This window comes from Rutilus rutilus, assembly GCF_951802725.1.
Source record: "Rutilus rutilus genome assembly, chromosome: 6".
NCBI classification, from domain to species: Eukaryota; Metazoa; Chordata; class Actinopteri; order Cypriniformes; family Leuciscidae; genus Rutilus; species Rutilus rutilus.
The window spans coordinates 28,674,265-28,696,399 of NC_140214.1; the positions used below are offsets into that span (position 1 = coordinate 28,674,265).

At 36.9% G+C, this 22,135-nt stretch overlaps 2 protein-coding genes across 2 annotated transcripts in view; both read right to left on the reverse strand.

Moving 5' to 3' along the window:
- LOC311292744 (3',5'-cyclic-AMP phosphodiesterase 4B-like) overlaps window positions 1–6,380 on the reverse strand; it is a 51,110-nt gene extending 44,730 nt beyond the window's left edge. Inside the window, exon 1 of the mRNA XM_084412542.1 lies at window positions 6,250–6,380. The gene's annotated coding sequence lies outside the window, so the exon portion shown is untranslated. The remainder of the gene's footprint in view (window positions 1–6,249) is intronic.
- A 4,945-nt stretch (window positions 6,381–11,325) lies between these two features.
- Window positions 11,326–21,848, reverse strand: leprot (leptin receptor overlapping transcript). Its single transcript, XM_084411644.1, has 4 exons — window positions 21,668–21,848; window positions 21,076–21,151; window positions 20,800–20,983; window positions 11,326–12,485 (listed from the first exon to the last, which is right to left on the reverse strand). Exons 1-4 carry the CDS (start codon window positions 21,681–21,683, stop codon window positions 12,369–12,371), a joined length of 393 nt encoding a protein of 130 aa, XP_084267770.1. The 5' UTR covers window positions 21,684–21,848; the 3' UTR covers window positions 11,326–12,368.
- Window positions 21,849–22,135: the final 287 nt, after the last annotated feature.

The window sequence follows — 22,135 nt, forward strand, 5'->3', positions numbered from 1 at the left end:
GACATCATAATGTTATTCTACATACATCTGATTTATGATTTAGCATTGTATTAGCACGGGCACCAGGCTACATTGCGCATGCGTCGAAGTCGAACCGTGCGACGCACACACGCACCGAACCGAGACAAGCGAACCGAACGGTTCGGATGTTTTTTCATGTACCGTGCCACCCCTACCAGGTCAGTACAACTACTTCACCAAAGTTTATTTTCGGGAATGAATCAGCATTTTTTTTATGAATTGGTTGAATGAATGATTCAATAGCTCACTCATTAAGACATCTACTGATGTAACAATATAAGAAGGACTCACTGAAAAATTCCAACCATTAAGGCCTAATAGACAGACTGTCGGCAGCGAGCAAACACAGATGAGCAGAATGATACAAAAAGTGAAAAGTTCCAGCTTTTGGCATTGCGAATGACATAATCGAATTAAAACTATGGGGAAATATGTAGTTTATTTGTAAGTGTCTAAGACAGTGGGTCTCAACCTTTAAAAAAAACAATTTTAATAAAAATATTTTGGTCACACTTTAGTTTAGGGCACAATTCTCACTATATTAACTCATTTTTTATTAGCATGCATATTACTAGGATATTGGCTGTTTATTACGTATAAATCACATATTAATGCCTTACTCTGCATGACCATATTATACATCCCTTAATAATTAATACCTAATACTTTAACTTAACAACTACCTTACTAACTATTAATAAGCAGTAATAAGGAGTTTACTGAGGCAAAAATCATAGTTAATAGTCAGTTAATAGTGAGAACTGGATCCATAAACTAAAGTGTGACCAATATTTAAAAAATGTAAATTTTAAATCTTTGAGCTCGGCATTACTAGGAAATTGTGTATCCTATTTATGATAGACACGCCAATGGAGTTTTAGGATTTGAACAATTAACAAAACTTTTCCAAATCACACTTTTAAACATAAAATTATCCAGGATTTGCAAGACCATAGGAACCCTGGTTCTTCAATGGTTATTGATTTTTATTTTTATTTTTGTTTTATATCTTGAGGCCCCTTTGGACGTTTGCTTGCGAGCCTCTGGTTTGATCCCCAGCTAGTTACACTATTCAGTATTACATTAAATTGAGTGGTCAACCAACCCTTTCACAAGTAAATTGACTTGTTTTTTCTACATTATCATGTGCATCATTACCTTCAATAAAATTCAGGGTTTCATAATACAGACAGATGGCCTAAATCATCAACAATATACTGTTTGCCTTTTATTAGCCTTTTCCAACCCAAATAAAGTAGCCTACTTGAAGTTTTTGGTCGGGGATATAAGTAATGAGGTCTTGATGGATTCTATCTCACTTGCATGCAGTTTTTATGCTCTAGGTGAAAAATGATTGCCTGGCCTCTTGTGCAGAACCTTGATTAGCCAATTTACATTTCTGCTCCACACTTTCTTATTTTTCAGTTTCTAATTTAGTGGTGGTACTCAATTTGTTGGACAGATTTTCCTAAGATAAAAGATTAGTTTATGCTAAATTGCAACAGAACATAGGGAGGATTGGACAGATGGATTCAATTAGGAGGAAATTTATTTTACGTAGTTTATAAAAAGCAGGTATGAACTGTAATCATGTAAAGGGAAAGGAACAGGTAAGCTGGGATGCGATTATCTATATTTTACATTTTAATTTCTCCAGCCACCACCTATACTGAATATAACATTTAATATAAAGCCATCAAAACTGGTCATGTTAGCCAATATTGCTAACACAACATTGATTTCACTTTACACAGTTGCCTGTGTAAAAATCCATAGCTGGACAGTGGACACCAAAAGTTCACATTTTGTGTTCTGTATCCACAATACAGACGTGTATTGTGTATTGAGTCAGGCGCAATATGTTATCTGAGCTGAAACAAAGACTCCATGGTGCTCACCAGCTCCACAATATTATTACCAGAACCAGCGCTTGTTTATATCCACCTCCTGTCCCACCACTGAGCTGAACTGAAGGACGGGTTGTGTTTACTTGGTCGATAAAATTATTTGTCCTTCTATGTTTATGTATGGAGGAGAGCAAAATATTTACAGATGTACGGTCTCAGAGATTTGTTACTTCGTCAGTTGGATCTGTTTTGTTTTTGTTCTGCCAACCATTTTAATTCAAGACAAGCTCTGAGAAGCAGGGTTTTTAATTTCCAAAACAATTACCTGCATTAAATGAGTGTGACACAACTCAATACAACCGAGTTACACTGAACCCTGAAAACGTCATTCCAAAACAGAACTACTGGTAGTTCCGCCAAGTGGCGTGACGGCGACGCCTGTAACTATAGCAACGTGGCCATCTTAACCTTGTATAAAATGTAATGGCATGTCAAGACTTAAGAGAACAATTAAGAATCCAACATGGGTCACTCTATATTACACCATGAATTACTCAATGATTTCCATATCCAGCATGGAGCAAACTATTAGCCCGTTAAATTGATTCCAGGATGTAATAACAACGAGGTACAGATTTGTTATCGTAACTATTGTATTTGTTACATTTCACAAGATTGGTGTCGGAAAAAATATCGTTCAGGAACCGGTTTCGAAGTCAAGGTATCGGTATCGATATAAAAAATCACATGTTCAAACTGGTCCAATTAACCAGTAAAATGAATCTATTGCAGCCATAGTAAAAACTATGGTATGAAGTCACTGCCCAACTTCCTCACATTATTTAACAAAGATGGCTATACATCAAGAGATAATGTATCCAAGTGCTATTTTAGCTCAACCATTTGGGAGCTGAATCAAAATCGTTTCATATTTTTGGAAAAATATACTAACAGTATGTGCAGACGAGACATAATAAAGTGATCAACAATTAAAACTATTTTATGTAAACCTGTTAGGCTATCTGTTTTTTTAGGAATAATAGAAAACATTTAATATAAATGATAATATTTCACACTATGTCTGTTTTACTTTATTTTTTACTGTATCAAATAAACGCATCCCTGGTGGACATAAAATACTTCTTTCAAAAATATTTCAAAATCTTACTGACACCAACCTTTTGGACAGTAATGTAACTGTTAAGCAGCATTTCTATTATTGTTATCAAGCTTCACAAACTATTTAAAACTTTTGTGATTCCCGACCTAAAAAATAAAAATAAAAAATAAAACATTAATCCCAATTAAAGGGGTTGGGGGTCAGGTCCACTCCAAGGTTTTTTTTTTTTTATGTACACACACTCAGAACCATAAACGTGTGAATTTACACTATACTGTTAAAAAGTTTGGGGTTGATATCAATGTATTATGTTTTTGAAAAAAGCCATGCTTTTTTGTTTAAATCAAAAACAGTACAAACATTAATATTGTGAATATTATTACAATTTAAAATAACTGTTTTCTATTTAATATATTACATTTTTTAAATGTATTTTCCCCCTGTGATAGCAAAGCTTAACTTTCAGCAACTTTTATTGTACAGTTTTGTTTGAGATTTGTTTACAATCCCAACATGGACCCCCTGTTGAAGCCCCTGACTAGCTGTAATATCCTGTGGGCAAAGGCAATCACAAACAGATTAGCTGATGTCTCTCACTGGCCTGCAGGACAATCATTGGCTCTGTCCTGTAAACAAACTCAGGACAACACAATGTCACTCACGCTATGCGATGCGTACTCATTAATGTACTCACAGTGCTCAGTATAATTATTTAACATCACTGCCTATGTGAACTATACAATTCACTGGCACACTGCAACGACTCATTACAAAACAAACAGCCTCTGGGTTTGCCAACTCTTTGTTTCTCTATCTACATTAATAAATTTGATTGGTACCATGTCATTGTCTATTGATTCGGCAGTTATGTAAGAATTACATAATTACATGTAAGAAACAGACATTCCATCATGTAACACCAAGCAAAACAAATTGGGGAATGATAGCTCAAAAGGTCATTTCAGATAAATGCACTACCCGATGTTCATACATAACCGTCAGACAATTAGATCTCAAAAACACATCCCAGTTAAAACCTGCAGCTATTATTTGATTGGGATGCACACATATGGATGTTTTTTTCTTCACCTCAAGGGGGCCAAAAGAACACTTTCCATGGAACATTTCACTAATGTTAGTTTATGGTTTCCATTTGGTTATTTATTTTGGAGTGGAATTTTTAGAACATTCTTTTTAGGTTTTTAAACTAACATTCATATTTTGGGGACCAAAATATGTTAGTTGTGTTTTCATTGATCTTGCCTGAAAATAAAATATACAACAAGGGCATATGAGCTGTTCTCCTGATGTTAGTGTATTGCACTCATTTTTTTATTTTTATCTAACATTCTAAGAACATTCTTAGGTTTTTTTAGAACTATAAACTCACATTCCGAGAACGTTTAGGGGACCAACATTTGTTAGTTGTTTTTGCATCGATCTTAATATACAAGGGCATATGAGCTGTTCCCCTATAAGGTTCCATTTGGTTATTTTTTGGGTGGACCAAATATCTAACGTTCTAAGAATGTTCTTTTTAGGTTTTTTAGAACCTTAAACTAACACTTCCAGATCATTTCAGGGGCCAAAGTTTGTTGTGTTTGCATCGATCTTACCTGAAAACAAAATATACAACAATATGAGCTGTTCCCAATTAATGTACGGTTCCCATTTGGTAATTTTTTGGGGTGAAACCAATATCTAACATTCTTTCTAGGCTTTTTAGGATCCTAAACTAACATTCCCAGAACATTTTGAGGACTAAAATTTGCGTTTTCATCAATCTTGCCTGAAAACAAAATAGCTAACACAGGCATTTGAGTGGTTCCCTTAACGCTTCCCATTTGGTTATTTTTTTGGTTATAGATGGGACCAATATCTGATTTTCAAGGAATGTTGTTTTTAGGTTTTATTGTTAGAACAATAAACTAACATCTTCAGAACACTTCAAGGGTTGTTATTTTTGTTTGCATCTATGAGCTGTTCTTTTTTAATTGGTATGATGTCTAACAGATCCAGTATACAGTACATATAATGATGTCCAATACTTCTAATGGATGGCAGAATACAGTATTGATCAATGTACAATATTATGTATGTCAGGGTAAGAGACGGAGAGACAGAGCTGGAGAAAATGAGGATGGGAGCTGCATGGGGTTGGTGGGGAGAAGATAGCGTGGTGTGAGATACATTTTTATTTGTCCTATTAGGTTTCAAGGTGGCACCGAACACTAGATCTATTTCCTGCACACACAAAAAAAGTCAATAGAAAATTCCAAGAGTAAACAGGAATTATTATTCAATTCCCTACATCCTACATCACTTAATTTTCCATTGAGCAAGGCTATTTTTAATGTAATAGTTTGAAATTGAACATTAAAGTCCAAGTGGAGTCGTCTCTATATGCCAAACTGCATGAAAAAGTTAATCCTTCAAATGCATATGGTAATGGTAGTAATGTAATAAGTAAAGTAATGTGGTATATACACAACTTTAAGAACAATATTCCATATTCCTCCATAAATGCGAATACAATAGGCTACTCGTTGGATTTAAGGCAGATGATAGAAGGAATGAATGAAAGAACCACGTTGACTTACTGTGCACATATTCAACACAGCAACGCAGTTATATTAGTTTGATAGCATGTCCATGAAATTTGTATAACGTCAATTAATATTCATGAGATTGGATGATGATCACACTTTTCCCAGAACAAACAGTGAAAAGGGTATCTGGCAATAAAGTTCATCGAGTTAATTAATAAAATTCACAAATCGGTGGTCCTAAACATTAAAAAGCGTTGTTTTAAAGATAAAACAACCGTATGTCAGTTAAACATATTCAATAACATGACATCTCCCAAAACACCTTCACGATTCACATGACAACCTGCGCGTGCCTTGTGCACCGTTTGAACAGGTCGTCTTCATAAGACTAAACGAGAAGAACTTCAAATGGCCTGGGATTTTCATATAGTCAGATATTTCGTCATTTAATATAATTGTATCGGCACTTTAACAGATCACTCTTACATACATGAACGAACGAACGATGTCACGTTAACGGATGCAACTAGCAACTTACATCTGCCTACACAGTCACGATGATCGCGAGGCGATTCAAGTCGTAAGTCAAAATGCTTAGAAAGCGACAATGTATGTTCTCCTTTGTCAATGAAGTGCACGAACTAATGCACGGTTGCTTCGTTGTACGCAACGAACAATAGCCCGCGAGACCGAGAGACCCGTGCAAACTTACCTTATATGCATGCGCAGTCGTTTCGAGATGATAGTCGCCGATGAACGAATACAAACGGCGTGAGAGCAAATAAAACAGACCTTTCCGTAAACCCCTCCTATCCTATTGCAAGTGGTCACCCATCACCAGTGGATGGGACAACCCTCCTCCTCCCCATCCTCCTCCTCTCTGGGACTCTGGCATTGACGGTGTGCTGTGATCCGCCTGAAACCCCTATTCCCTCCAAATGAACGATAATGGAGAAGATGAAAGAAACCAGAAAACAAAGAATCACAGGCATTAAGGGAGACTGCGGATTGGTTCATGTTCTTTATGCTATCTATCTATCTATCTATCTATCTATCTATCTATCTATCTATCTATCTATCTATCTATCTATCTATCTATCTATCTTTTTTCTTTCTGTCTGTTCTTCATCCTTCCTGTCAATACATGATTATTTATTTCAGATCTGAGTTTTACGCTGCCTGTCACAACTCTCTTTTGCCCTCAACAGGAACATACACTACACTACCCGATTTAAATAGGGAAATGCTTAAGAGTCTAATGATTGGATCATTATTGCAGTAATTATTATTTTTGTAGCATGTGTTATGCGTTTGGCAGCAGTTCTTCTAACCCTAATAGCTTTTAATTTCTTAAACAAACATGTACTGTAGTAAGACACATCATGGCCAATTGTTCATAGGATGACAATGTCAAGATTCATCAGGCTCAAATTGTGAAAGAATGTTTGGGAGGAAGCATGAAGAATCATTTTCACACATGAATTGGCACACCTGAATCCAGACCGTAACTCATTGCAAGTCTTTGGGATGTGCTGGAGGAGACTTTACAGAGTGCTGGACTCTTGCATTGTCAATACAATGACCAAACATTGATGCACCTCTTCCAATCATAGACTATTAAGCATTTGCCTACACTCTAAAAACTGCTGGGTTGTGTTAACCCAATTTTGGGTCAAATATGGTCTCACCCAACGTTGGGTTAAAAATTCAATTTAAAAATGGACAAACCCAGCGTTGGTTTACATTTTTAATGTAACCAATGCAATTTGTCCATTTTTAAATTGCATTTTTGTCCATTTTTGATTTTGTCCAAAATGCAATTTGTCCATTTTTAAATTGCATTTTTTAACCCAACGTTGGGTGAGACCATATTTGACCCAAAATTGGGTTAACACAACCCAGCAGTTTTTAGAGTGTATTTAAATCCAATTTCTGGCTAGGCAGTGTATTGTCAAACATGTCTTTCACAAGTATTAGGCTAAATTTACAGTTTATCTTAATCGCTTGAGCACATTTTTCTTAACATTCTCTAAACTGTAAGCTCAATTGTCACAAAACAAGTTATTGTGTTAGTAAACTGGCCAAAGCCATGAAAATAAAGTGTTTTTGTCATTGTAGCCACACTGGTCAAAATGTTTAGATGTTTTTTCACCATGGAAATATTTGTTATAATCAAATTTCACGTGTTTTCTACTTTTTAATTGGTACTGTGCGGTCTGTTTTCTACACTATACAAGAATGTCAGTTTTGTCTAGCTGAATGTTCTTGTGTATCGCTGAGCTTTTACATTCAGATTTCTTGCCTGAAAAAGAAAAAGTCAATAGTGTCCTTTACTATGTACTTACATAAAAAAATAAGTACAGTGTTATTGTGTTCATATTGTTTTGCAAAACATTCCTGTTCCCCATGTACATACTATGTAGGCTACTAATTAAACAATAACAGGGTAATAACTAGGTACTAACCCTGAACCTATACCTCTAAACCCAACCTGAACCCATGTACAGTAGTTACCTTATATTACCCAGTACTTTCTTAGGTAAGTACACTGTAAGTACATGTACAGTAAGTGCACATACCGTAAAATTAGGTGTAACCCAAAACACTTGTGCTAAGGTGGGATACAGGTATGGTTAGGAACAGTGGGTCAACAGTGTAATTCTATATTTATTTACAGCTGTAAATACTGGCAGGTATTTTATCAATGTAAGTATCATGTACAAAAACAGGTATGTACACATTAAGTGCATTGTAACAAATGATTCATTTAAATGTTAGTACATAGTAGTTAAAGACGCCTTAAGACATTTTTTTTATTATTATACAGCACATTTATTTTTGTAGAAATGTGTTGCATGTAAACAGTTGCTTGTTAATGTTTACACATTCTATTATGTCTTACACCATCACACAGAGATCTGAACTTATTGTTTTGAGAGAAAAAACATCTAATTTGAGAATTGAGTCAAAGCGATTGAGAAAAACTGTAAATGAAAAGTTAAATTAGCTTAAAAGTGACTATTCGAGGACATAACCGTGTCTATTAAAACGCGCAGTCACGTTTGCATGATCTTCCATATGAGCATTCATCTTTATACAACCTCTGTACACTAAGTTGCTTTATATCACTAAACTTACCAGGGGAAAAAAGCGCGACCAAACCATCTCCAATGTCATGCACAAGGCCAGTGTTACCTGTTGAGTAATTATAAAATTAAATAAAAAAAGAATGAGTAAAATTTGGTAAATGAATGAAATAAATATATCAGAGGATCACCGGGCTGTTTCCAGGCAACGGTTGTGAGGTATGAGATTCATGGCCACTGGAGGGCCCTTCCTAACCCACAACTGCCATTTTTAGAAGAACTATCCTGTATCTCTCCAGTGTCTCCAAATTATGAGCATTATCATTTATGAAAACTAATTCTGAAAGATTTTTTTTTAGAGGCATGAATGCAAGTGACTTAGCGGTTGCCAGTTAAATACGCTTATTCATTGATATCTTCTGAAAGTAAACATCATGCGTCTCTTATGAATGATGCTGTTGTATTTCAAATGCTTGTCAGATTGACAATCCTGGCAGCATTTCTATACCACTTCCCTCTTTAAGTAGAATATGTGCCATTGAGAACATCATTTTTAAGGCATCAATATTTGAAAAAATGCACCGAATATATTGCAAGACGTTTCTTATCTGCTTTAGGACACCTCTGAAGACAGTCTTCCTCCTCTTTAATAATCATCATTCAGTCTGGCCGCTTTGATCACGCTTAAAAATAGAGCAGAACTCCCCAGGGGAGGTCATTACCGAGTGGCACCGCCGCCGTTAGGGCCACTGTCTTTTAGCGGACCACTCATTTATTTATTTGAATCTGAGCACAAGAGGAGTGCTCAGAGAAACACACAACTCAGCAGAATGGGTCTGTCTTCCTGTATTCAGCCAGGGTTTCTGTGGCATTTAATCCCTCCATCATTAAAGTATTGAATATTTTTGAAACTTTAGCCATTTCCTTGCAATACATTACAGTATGCCTCGGATTTTGCATAGTAAAGGTAAGTCTGGATATTTTAAGTGTTCATCTAATGTGGTCTACTATCGACACTATCGAGTGATGCCTTCGAGGTAAAAAAAAAAATGCAAAAGCATTATAGAATTATCATAAAAATAGTCAAAATGACTAATACTGGTTTTTGAATAATACTTGTGCATTTGTTTATTGGATTTTTAAACTAATGCAAAGTTCTGTCATGAAATTAGATGGCTCAGACTAAGAGGTCCTTAACTCAATCTACTCGTAACCACATCATTCTCTATAGGGAACAGCTGATTGGTTCCTGCTGTATCAGTAGTCAATGAGTTCACTGCTCAACCTACTTGGTCAGCGTTTGTAGCAGTGCAGCGTGCTTTCAGAAACCCTCCACCTTCCCCAGCTCCACCTGTATAGATCTGCTACGGGTAATTCACGTATGTTCATTTGTACAGCAGCAGCATTTCCTTACTCTTACTTGCTCACAGCAGCAGCAGCAGTGTAGCAGATCTATTCTGCCAAGACCAAACATCAACATTGTCATATCCATTACCATGCCAAACACTCCCAAGAGTTGTCATGATAGAACTGTATTTATTTTGGTACAAACTACCTATTAGGAATGGTATGGAGCCCCTAAAGGGATATTGTGATGGAAAAAGTTTTGTATTCCCCCGAGAAACTTTGGGTTCCCTCGCAAAGAACTGAAAAGGTCTGTGAGCGAATGCAAAGTTTCTCGGGGGGGACGCAAAACATTTGCGAGAGACCACAAAAGCATTAACTTATTTTTTTTCCCACCATCATGTCCCTTTAGGGGCTCCGTAGTACGGTTATGTTCACAGATGCCAAAGTTAAGTGAGGACAAAATGGCTTATTTATATTAGATATATTGAATTTTTTTTTTCAAATGATGTGTACTTTTCTTACTCATTTGGCAAATTGGGTGATCTAGTTTTAAGAATAGATGCAATATTATGCATATATATATATATATATCTTTGAAAAAGGAGGATTTTATAAATTAAAATGGAGGCCGATTGATTGCCAATTCAAGTACGGCCCAAATTACCAAAAACACTTATGAAGAAATTAGCAGGAGACCACTTACTTAAGTTTATAATAAGCACTGAGATTCTGGAGACCAAGACCTCCATCGCCTAAACTTTTCACTTTACCAAAAACCCCCCCAAAAAAACGGACATGTTCAGGATAATCAATTGATATTGACAGACCATCCAGGTGCAACAATCCAGAAAAAGTCTTTCTTTTTAATACCTATCCTACTGAAGCTTCAAGTGAGTTCTCAGCTGGTCTCTGCTCAAACTCCTACAATAGTTGCCACCTCCATATATGAAATCATTTGTTATCCATCTAGCATGTAACATCTTTACTCTCTCCACTGGCATGCAGTATCTGCAGCAAACATTGGGAATTAAGCCAGATGTAAGAGTATGATGTAAATCTAGATCTGTCATTGTGCTGTCACTCACGTACATGTTATATTGCTATGTGAACGTCTTTAAAACAGTCCTTATATACTGTGGTCACAACCTTTGAACGCCCATCCTCTGCTCTGTAAGTAGCTTAGCAAATTTATTACACACCTGGCATTGACAGAAGTCATTGTTATGACTATATGCACATTCTTAAAGTCATTAATCAAAAATAGTGTAATTTTAAATATAAACAGTTACGCCATTTATGTATATTGGTTACTGGAATGGTATGGTTACTGAAAAAGACAAAATGACAACAAAAAAGAGAGAAAAAAAATCAAGTGTATTTAATTCATATAATCAAATGGATACTGTTTGAAAGTGCTAAACAGAATCAAAGGTCACAAATGTATATCAAAATATGTGATAATTGAGTCTAACCTCAAACCAGAAAGATTTTAAACAGTGGAAAATGAAAACCATAATCCTTTATAAAATATTAATGACAACACCAGTAGTGTGAACCTGAACACCATGCCTTTCAGGTGAAATTGGATCTCAAAGATTGCATTTACTACATAGCCTATATTGAATTACATACTCATGTCATAGCGTTTCATGTGGAATTATGTCAGTTATAAAAAAAAATGTTTCTGGAATGGCATGCATCATGCTGTTTTAATAAAAAGACTAACTGTAATAAAAGAACATTCTATAATCAATGGATGGCTGTTTATGATTGTGTTCTGCACACATTTTCTTCCTTTTTCTACAAACTTGTGGATGTAAACAAGGAATGAAGGAACAGAACAGCAGGAAAATGTCTGCTTTGGTAAACCGATGTAAACATTTACAAGTTCAAGAAGGTTAAAGCTTAATGGGTCCAATTCATAATTGACATTAGTGGCATTGCAAAAAAACACACACACACACAAAAAAAACAAAGGCAACAGCAAAAACACTGAGTTGACTGCCATGGTTACAGTGCTTCTGTTTTCAAACACAAAGTGGTTTAACTCTAAGGTGACGGTGGCATTGTTAGTCAATTAATTACGCTTCATAACTGGTAGAGCAAAGGATCATCATTAATAATTGAATCAAGGTAGTTAAGTACGAACAATTCAAGATGCGAAAAACTGGATTTTTTTAGTGCAACTTCATATTTAAGTTTTTTGAAGCAAATCATTGTATATACAGAGTCATGCATAGGCTGACATGTATGCAAATGAAAAGGCAGAAGCAGAGTAACAGAGCAGAGAAGATGTGACCGAGAGTAAAACAAAGCAATGGTTCATTAGCATTACCATTGGAAACTATTTAAAGTTTCATAATTTATAGTGTAGTGATGTACTTCCTCCTGGTGGGTTTTACCACTGTTCCCAGCTGAAGTCATCTCCACGCCCGAACGTCAGGAAGAAACCCAGAATGGTCAGGAAAATGACACTATTGCCTCCAATTACCAGGCCACAGGCGCCCCACTGGATCTGAAGAGGAAGAGAGACATTAGTTTCATTCATGGTGACACATTTCATTCAGTGTACTATCTGGTAAAAACCCATTCGCTGCTTTAGAAAGCATATTCTGCCTGTGTATGCTTTTAAATCATTTTGTGGACGTGAGCACTAAATGCAATCTGAACAAAAATGGAATGAAATTTAATTTGCACCTCCACAGTGATAATGGAACATTTAGAGGTTTTTCCCTCTTGTACAAAATCTGAATTATTGCAATAACATCGGAGATATTATTATATGAACAAGCAAGAAATAATTTAATTTAAAACCAATAAAGGGATAGTTCACCGACATTTTTTTAAATTCTGCCATTAATTACTCACCCTCATGTACCCACAAGACTTTCGTTAATCTTCGGAACACAAATTAATATATTTTTGATGAAATCTGAGAGATTTCTATCCCTCCATTCACAGTCTATGCAACTACCACTTTGACGCTTCCAAAAGCTCATAAATAGATCGTAAAACTAATTAATGTGATTCAGGCGGTTTAGTCCAAATTTTCTGAAGAGACACGATCCTTTATATGATGAAAAGATTGAATTTAAGCTTTTATTCACAAATAAATATTCATCAACGCACGTGTTCTTGCGGAAGCTCAAACGTGCTGCGTAACAAGAATGAACCTCATTGGTTCTTGTTGAAGCTCAAACGTGCTGCGTAACACGAGAATGAACCTCATTGGTTCTTGCTGAAGCTCAAATGTGCTGCGTAACAAGAATGAACCTCATTGGTTCTTGCTGAAGCTCAAATGTGCTGCGTAACAAGAATGAACATCATTGGTTCTTACTGAAGCTCAAACGTGCTGCGTAACACAAGAATGAACCTCATTGGTTCTTGCTGAAGCTCAAACGTGCTGCGTAACACAAGAATGAACATCATTGGTTCTTACTGAAGCTCAAACGTGCTGCGTAACAAGAATGAACCTCATTGGTTCTTGTTGAAGCTCAAACGTGCTGCGTAACACAAGAATGAACCTCATTGGTTCTTGTTGAAGCTCAAACGTGCTGCGTAACAAGAATGAACCTCATTGGTTCTTGCTGAAGCTCAAACGTGCTGCGTAACACAAGAATGAACCTCATTGGTTCTTGCTGAAGCTCAAACGTGCTGCGTAACAAGAATGAACCTCAATGGTTCTTGCTGAAGCTTAAACGTGCTGCGTAACAAGAATGAACCTCATTGGTTCTTGTTGAAGCTCAAACGTGCTGCGTAACACGAGAATGAACCTCATTGGTTCTTGCTGAAGCTCAAACGTGCTGCGTAACAAGAATGAACCTCATTGGTTCTTGCTGAAGCTCAAACGTGCTGCGTAACAAGAATGAACCTCATTGGTTCTTGCTGAAGCTCAAACGTGCTGCGTAACACAAGAATGAACATCATTGGTTCTTGCTGAAGCTCAAACGTGCTGCGTAACACAAGAATGAACCTCATTGGTTCTTGCTGAAGCTCAAACGTGCTGCGTAACACAAGAATGAACATCATTGGTTCTTGCTGAAGCTCAAACGTGCTGCGTAACACAAGAATGAACCTCATTGGTTCTTGCTGAAGCTCAAACGTGCTGCGTAACACAAGAATGAACATCATTGGTTCTTACTGAAGCTCAAACGTGCTGCATAACACAAGAATGAACATCATTGTTAACATATTCTTCATGTTAACTAATGTAGTTAACCTCTCAGGTTACAACACTGTAAAAAAAAAGTGTAATTTTACAGGTAATTGTCTGTATTTTTTTACAGAATTTTACCGTTTTGTCATTACACAGCAAATATCTGTAAAATAAAAGGCATTTGCTGTAATTTAAAGGTCCACTGTTAAATTTACAGGTAATTGCTTGTATTTTGGTTTTACATCAATTTGACTTTTTTTTAAAGGAACTTGTCTGTATTTTTACAGAGTTATGTGTAATTTTACAGAAATTATAAGTAATATTTTACAGATTTTTTCTGTGAAATTAGAAAACAAAGAAAAGAAGGTATAACTGCGGAAATCTGCATCTATTCAATATGTTTTCCTTAAAGATTATTAAGCATGTGGGGGTTAAAGTGAGCTTTTTAAAGGTTAAATAATAGTATTTACATACAGTACCCTACATAGGCTACAGTACAGTAGGCCTGTAGCCTATTGAATTATTTTTTATTTCACATTTTAGTTTATACTCATTTTGATAATTATTTCATTGTCTTATTCTCCCATAATTTCGTGTATATTTTATGAATATTTTTCCAAATCTCCGTTGCTGCACATTCAGGGCTTTGTGTGTGTGAGTGCGCGCGCGCGATGACGCAGATTCAAATTCGCCGCCATTACTTTTCCGCTGTTTACTCCCGCCCACAACGGTTAACGTTAGCTGATCAGTCGAGTTTGGGCAAGCGGGAGATTTGAATTCAGTCTACTCTCGTGAAGTGGATTGTGAGATCAACAGTGGTTCAAAGCAACCGTATTAGTCAAGAGCAGCCGTGAGCAGGAGCTGTTGTCAGTCAGTCCGTTTGAATTCTTCGGAAATAACGCCCTTTTCAGTGAGCCTTGTTCGTCACGGCGGACATCATGCCAACCGATCACCGGCTGAGGTAAGAGTCTCACTAAGTAACATGTGAACGATATTTTATATTACATTTGTGTTACGTTTACAGTTTTCAAGCTAACGTTAGCATTCTTAAATTATGTTCAGTCATAACTGGCGAGAGCTGGAGGGCAAAACACTGAAAATGTAGCATGCGTCTTTACATTTTCCATCTGTTTTAAGAAAGATCAGCTGAACCCACATCTCAAAAGACCTAAAACAAGCTTTCGTAGACTTGTTATACATATCAAATTCTGTTTAATAGTGTATAAAATCTTCCTTAATACGCGATAGTAGGCTATTTGTCAGTAACGTTAAATCAATCTCTTAAATGGCGGGACATTTTGAAATAACTTTAGGCCTAACGTTACCATGTTTGTTTGTTTTTTTCTTCGTGGTTAAACCATAGTTAATTTTCGTAAGGGTTAACGTGGCTATCAAGACTGTTAAGAAAACGAGACTAGAATATGAACACAGCATGATAAATTGCATATTCTGGCTGCATCTGCTTGTTAACACATAGCTATAGAATTCATAGCCTATATGTGCATATATTAGGCTTATAAAATAAAAGTTGATAGAATGTTTGTGTTCTGATGAAGAAATTAACTTATCTACATTTTGGATGACCTGGGGTCACCATAGTAGCCTTTTTCATAGGATACTTTTGATCATTGGTTATGAAAATTGCATTGATCCAGATGAACAGACAGTTACACCCCTAACGTTAGGTGTCTCGTCTCAAAACTTCACTGTTAGCCTTTCCTGCTCAGGTTCCAGATCATAGTCAGTTGAGGTTTTGCATTGTCTCAGTGGAACATATTCTTACATGTGTAAATTTAATACTGAGTTGTTAAAAAATATTTTTTTGTGATTTCAGGTCAAGTGGAAAGCAGAATGATCATGGCAAACAAGGTATGGGAAGAAGTAATTTAAAATATCATAATGGCCGAGTCTTCTGATTCCATAATGATTGCACTAAAAGTGGCAGAAAATTGTATTTGTTTTATACTGTATTTTCCCATGTGAATATTCATTTGATCCTTGTGAGGCCACTGGAGCTGCACAAGGTTTGGTTTTACTACAGTAAGACCACGATTGTGTTAGATTCCACCCATCTATTTTTTATTTTTTTTTAGTGTAACTAAGCTCTGTCATTTAGAAACATGACTTTTCCTATCACTTAATGACACATGTCTCTACCTTTCATTCCAGCTAAAGGATCTGACGGTTGCTGCTCGCATCTCAGCCTACCTGATGGAAAATTCTTGCTGGATGAATGACCTTCACCTTCAACTCAACCTTGCCAAGGCAGAACTGCTTATGGTTTCAGCCAAACCATGCGATCCTGCTGATTTGCCTTATACAACATCAGAAAGATTTGGCCCTTCCTATCGGAGCCACACAACTCCTTGTCTTAGCTCTTGTTCTATCCAGACTGGACTATTGTAATGCTCTCCTGTTAGCTCTTCCAGCATCAGTCAAACCTCTGCAACTGATCCAGATGCTGCAGCAAGACCTAAACTCACTGCTTCAGATCTATGTGTCTCCAGAAGCTTGTGTTCTGCAAGTGAACGGCGCCCTGTGGTGCTATCATCCCAAAGAGACACAAAATCACTTTCACTGACCTTTCCCTGGACTGTTCCCTGCTGGTGGGATGACCTGCCCAACTCAACACATTTTCAAGAAACTGCTAAAGATCCATATTTTCATAAACACTTGACCCAAGAATGCTACATTTTTGTTTTAATAAAAAAAAAAAAAAATTGTGCACTGTGCTGCTACACTAACTGGGACTTGACACTGCTCTTGTTGCTTCTATTGTTCTCTTAATTTTAAGTCACTTTGGATAAAATGTAATTGTAAATGTTTAAAATAAGTTATATTAGAGTATAAAGGTATACAGCAATTGTCTTTTAATGTGGATATTTTTACATGTTCTAAATTATATACTAAGCTTGTATTTCCTATCATTCACGTATCTTGATGTTCAGTGTTTGTTTAATGAGTAATACTGTAAATGTGCAGGTATTCCGTACTTGTACGTTTAGTTAATTTAACAGAAATTGACTGTACATTTACTATTATTAAGTACTTAATTAGAGATTGGTCAAAGTTGTGAAACTGGATCTGCAAAAAATAAAACTGTAAATATGCAAACTTTGTATTTGAATTTATGTACTTATTACATTTTTATACATAACTTCATAGTTATTTTACACAGAAAAACTATATATTAAAAGATAATTACTGTAGATAGACAGAGCATTATTATAAAATAACTTTATAAAACCCTAAATTTACAGTTTAACCTTAAAGTTAAATGTTCTTTTTATGTAATTTGACATAATTTATCCGTTTTTCCACGGTTTAATAAGCCATTATCAACAGTAAAGTACTGTAATTTAATTAATTTTGACCGTAAAGTCAATTCTGTATTTTTACGGTTTTTGCCTGTAATTTTGTGAAATGGTTATTTGCTGTAATTTAACGGAACCCGTCTGGAAACTTTGCTGCCAGAGATTTACCGTTTTTTTACGGGATTTTTTTTTACAGTGAACTGTAACCATGGTTTTCTGAGAAGGGGAAAAAGACACTGCATCATGAAGTTATGGGATCGCTCCTTGCGAACCGGTGTCTGAAGCACGTGTGCTACACGCCGATCTTGATTGGCTGCCGCGGTCAGTTAATGTCACAGGTGCGCAGGCAGGGTACATAAGGGCGCCTAAAGAGGAAGTCATCAACTTCCATAGTCTGAAGGAAGACGTACAGGCATGCCGGAAGTATGGCAATGAGACGCAGTGTCTCGTTCCCCTTTTCAGGGAACCATGGTTACAGTCATAACCCGAGACGATCCCTTTCGAAGTGGAATTCTACACTGCATCATGGAGTTGACACAATGGGAACAAAATACCCACTACACCATACTGAACTAATGCCTGCTCACTGTGAATGTAAACTGCACAATAAGCTAAGCTGTAGACAAAGCATTACCATATAGCGCACCCATGACCAAGAACTAGATAGCCTGAGGTTACGTTCTTAGCTCATTCTCTGCCGAGACTTGAACTCGGGTCGCCCGTGTGCACGGTTGTCAGTACGCAGTCCACAAGGCTACTGCTCCAACTGCTACCCGGACCCTCAGCCATCAGTTCAAAGGTGCAACCTACTCCAAGGAGGTACAACATAAAGCATCCTGTCCACAGGACCAGGAGAGGCCTCAGGAGAGAGATTGTTCTCTCGACTTTATGCTCTAGCTAAAAACATAGCAATGTTCTTCACACCGAAGCAGGGCTGTGAAACGATTAATCGCATCGAAAATAAAAGTTTGTGATTTCTTAATATATGCGTGTACCGTGTATAATTATTACCCAGGATTGGGTGTCCTGTGGAGATAGTCGACATCAAGTCGCCTGACTATAACCTCCAGTGTGAACCGGAGGGCTACTGAGAGGGCAGAGCACCCTGGCGCTCTCCTACACACCCCGCCAAGTAGCTCTTATCGGCTGATGGTTGCCCATTCCTACAGTTCTAGCGAATAACAGAGAGTGGGTCGCTAACTGCCATTAGATCTCAGTACTACTCACGAACTGTTAGAAAATTTGTTAAAGTCCCCCAACTATGTCAATACTAGGGATGGGTATAGTTAAAAAAATAAATTCTAAATCGATACCTTGACTTTGATACCGGTTCCTGTATGATACTTTTTTCAATACCAATTTTATGAAATCCATTTTAACAAGATTAAATTATAAAAAAATAAAAAAAAACGTTGGTTTTATTTTTTCAGTTTGTTTACTTTTTTTAGACTCATAAAGGCCACTGGGGGGCAGGAAATATGCCTCGCTTTTAAAAAGCTTGCCGCAAAGCACTGGCAAAAGTAACTTAATGATTATCAATGTGTCGGGAAAAAATAGCAAGGAGACAATAATTGTTTATTAATAAACTAGTGAGTTTATTTCTGAATCAGTGTTGGCTGCAAAGATGAAGCTGACATTGCTGACTCGACATCTCCAGTATAGTGAACGCGTACGCGCCTATAGATAGAAAAGCACCTTTCATTTGGATTACGCAATCAGAATTTGTTATACGCCGAGTTTCGGTTCATCTGTGGCGCCGTGCTCCAGTTTTTCTTGCAGTTGAAGACGGAGCAACTTTCTGCTCTTAAGTTTATTCTATGCACTGTCAAGTGCTTCATTAGATTTGTCATCTTGTTATTTGCAACCGGGGGGGTAATCCAGCACTCGGAAAGCGTACCATCCCCGAGGGCCGCCATTGGCTAACAAGCCATCACCTGCTGTTAGCATTCCATTGACACCCATTCATTTTGGCGTCACTTTGACAGCGAATAACTTTACATCTGAGGCGTTTAAAGACTCTATTTGTCCATTGTTTATTTCTAAAGAAACACGACAATGTATTAAAGGCTCCATTACCTTGTATCTTACGTTATGGCCCCGTAGAAGCCGTTTTTGTAAAAATAGGCTAACGATTGCGTCATAACCACACGACTCTGGAAATTACCGTATAGACAGGAGGAGAAGCTCGCAGTCAATCGGGGGGACGTGGAGGCATAAAGTCTGATAAAGTCAAGGGAGAAGCCCATAGAGAGTCATAAAGTTGCTCCTGCTCCTAGCTCATGGACAGCTCCTACTCACGCTCTCCGTCTCTGCAAGATTCGGAAGGGAATGATTCAGATTTCTCTTGGCACAGCCACTAGAAGACTTACAACTGTCAGACAGGTTGCTCACGTCACATCCACGTCATCAAGCTCAGTTTGAGTCTGCGCAGTACGCTCAGCCATCAGGAAGTGAGTGCTTCTAATTTGCTTCACAAGTCTGTGGGGTCGCTGTGTCCATTTATTTTACTATCTATGTTTGCAACCTTGTTTCAGTTCCTTATCTTCCTTTCAGTGTAAACGTCTTTGCTATAGACCAGGGATAGGCAACTCCGGTCCTGGAGGGCCACTGTCCTGCAGAGTTTAGCTCCAACCCTAATTAAACACACCTGAACAAGGCAATCAGTGTTTTCAGGATTACTAGATAGATACAGGCAGGTGAGTTTTTATCAGGGCTGAAGCTAAACTCTGCAGGACAGTGGCCCTCCAGGACCGGAGTTGCCTATCCCTGCTATAGACTCATAAAGGCTGCCATCTTATGGTGCAATAATGTAACTTTCACTGAAGTCGAAATCACAATCACTAATGGACCCTTCTCAATACCAAATACAGCATGTTATTTCTATAAAATAATATTTATTGAAAAATAATATACAAGTAAACAATATTAGTCATTATAAAAGTATCAGAAGTTTGTACAATAGGAAATAAACAAGCAAACAGTTCAATCAAAAGTACAAACGCAGAGCTAGTTATAGAACATAACAGAAATACCCAAAATGAACTACACCTCATGTTTAAACTATCTACATAAGAGCCAATGGCAAATTCCCAAACGACTGGCCGAGACAAAGCTGTTCTCGGAGGGTACATGAGCGCTGAACGCTGATCTGAACTGGTTTATAAAAAAGAAATAAATACTTATAGGTATAAATACTAAATAAAATAATGGTCCTAAAAATAGTATTATTTCGTGTGTTATTTTATTAGGTTAGGCCTAAATGTGACATGGATATGTTTTTACTCTATATGTATAGGCTCCATATCACCAACCCTGTCAAAAAGTTTAGAATAATAAAGATACATATATTGTGTACTCACCACAGATTTTCTTGCTAGGACAATGGGGAGCCCATAGGCTGACACCACGATTCCAGTGGTTAAGAAGTATGCAAGCTCCCTGCATGCATTGCTTGACTCTGTGTCATCTGCATGCCTCTTGGCTATTAAATTTGGTATAGGTGACAGAATGTAGAAGACCAGAACAAACATGGGCCAATACTGTCTGTGAGGAAAGAAGCACAAGTTTCAAGTTTCTTGAATGTCTCCACTTCAGCCAAGTAAAAATCCTTACAGTTGGCAAAAACATGGACCTACCCAAAATGTTGCAGTGCACATCCCAAAAGGAGAAGGGTCAGTCCAAGTGCACCACTGAAGGACAGCGCAACAAGAGCTGAAAGGAATAATAACTCAGACAAGTCAAGGCCAAGGCTTTGAACACTGAAACATTATGTGTATTTGTTGCCCCCTTGCGGCAATAACTCGCAACTGCAGACATGACGTACTTTAAGTAAATAGACTGTAAATAAATAAATTCTGTAATTTTTTAAATGTTTAAGATAATTTCTTAAGTTCCTTTTCATTGGTTAATTACTGAATCGAAAAAAGACTGGAGCACAGCAGTAAAAGCAAGTTCCTAAAGTAAAAGTAAACGTAAACCTACGTAAAACTTGAACTAGTTGACAACTTTACCCTATAGCAACATGACACCTAATAGATTTTATTTAATCAATCGACACCATTTGCAATTATATCTTTACTTTGATGCAACGATTCATGTAACAATCGGTAGTTTAAACTCAACAGAGTTTACAAGACTTTTTAGCTGAATGCGAACGAAAGCAGAATGCACTCGAAAAATGATCGGTGTGGTTTTGCGATCATATCAAGAGTTGCGTTTTAACTTTACCTTTTATTCCTGCCATTACTCGCAAACGCCTTTTGTTTTTAGATCTTTGTGCTAAATGTTATGGACTGACTTCCTATTTCCTCTTCAACTACTGATCCACCCTTAAAGGAGCAGAGCCTTTTAAAATCTACGAGATGAGAATCCACTGAAGCTTTTCAGAAAAACAAGTACAACATCTATCTGTCTGTCAAGATCTATCTGTCTATTTATCTATCTATCTCATCTGTATGGATGTCTAATAATAATAATAAATATTATAATTATTAATGTTAAAATAAATAAAGGTCTAAAATGCATAGTATTTAACCGTGGAAAAACTGAAACACGAAAAAATATACGAAAAAAAAGAAGTCAAACCAAATGACAAGATCCGAGAATAGAAAATGCCAGTATGTGGAAATTATTTGAACGCATTTCTTACCGTAAATACAAAGAGTTTTTAACTGGAAAATGAACCGTCGAGCAGCC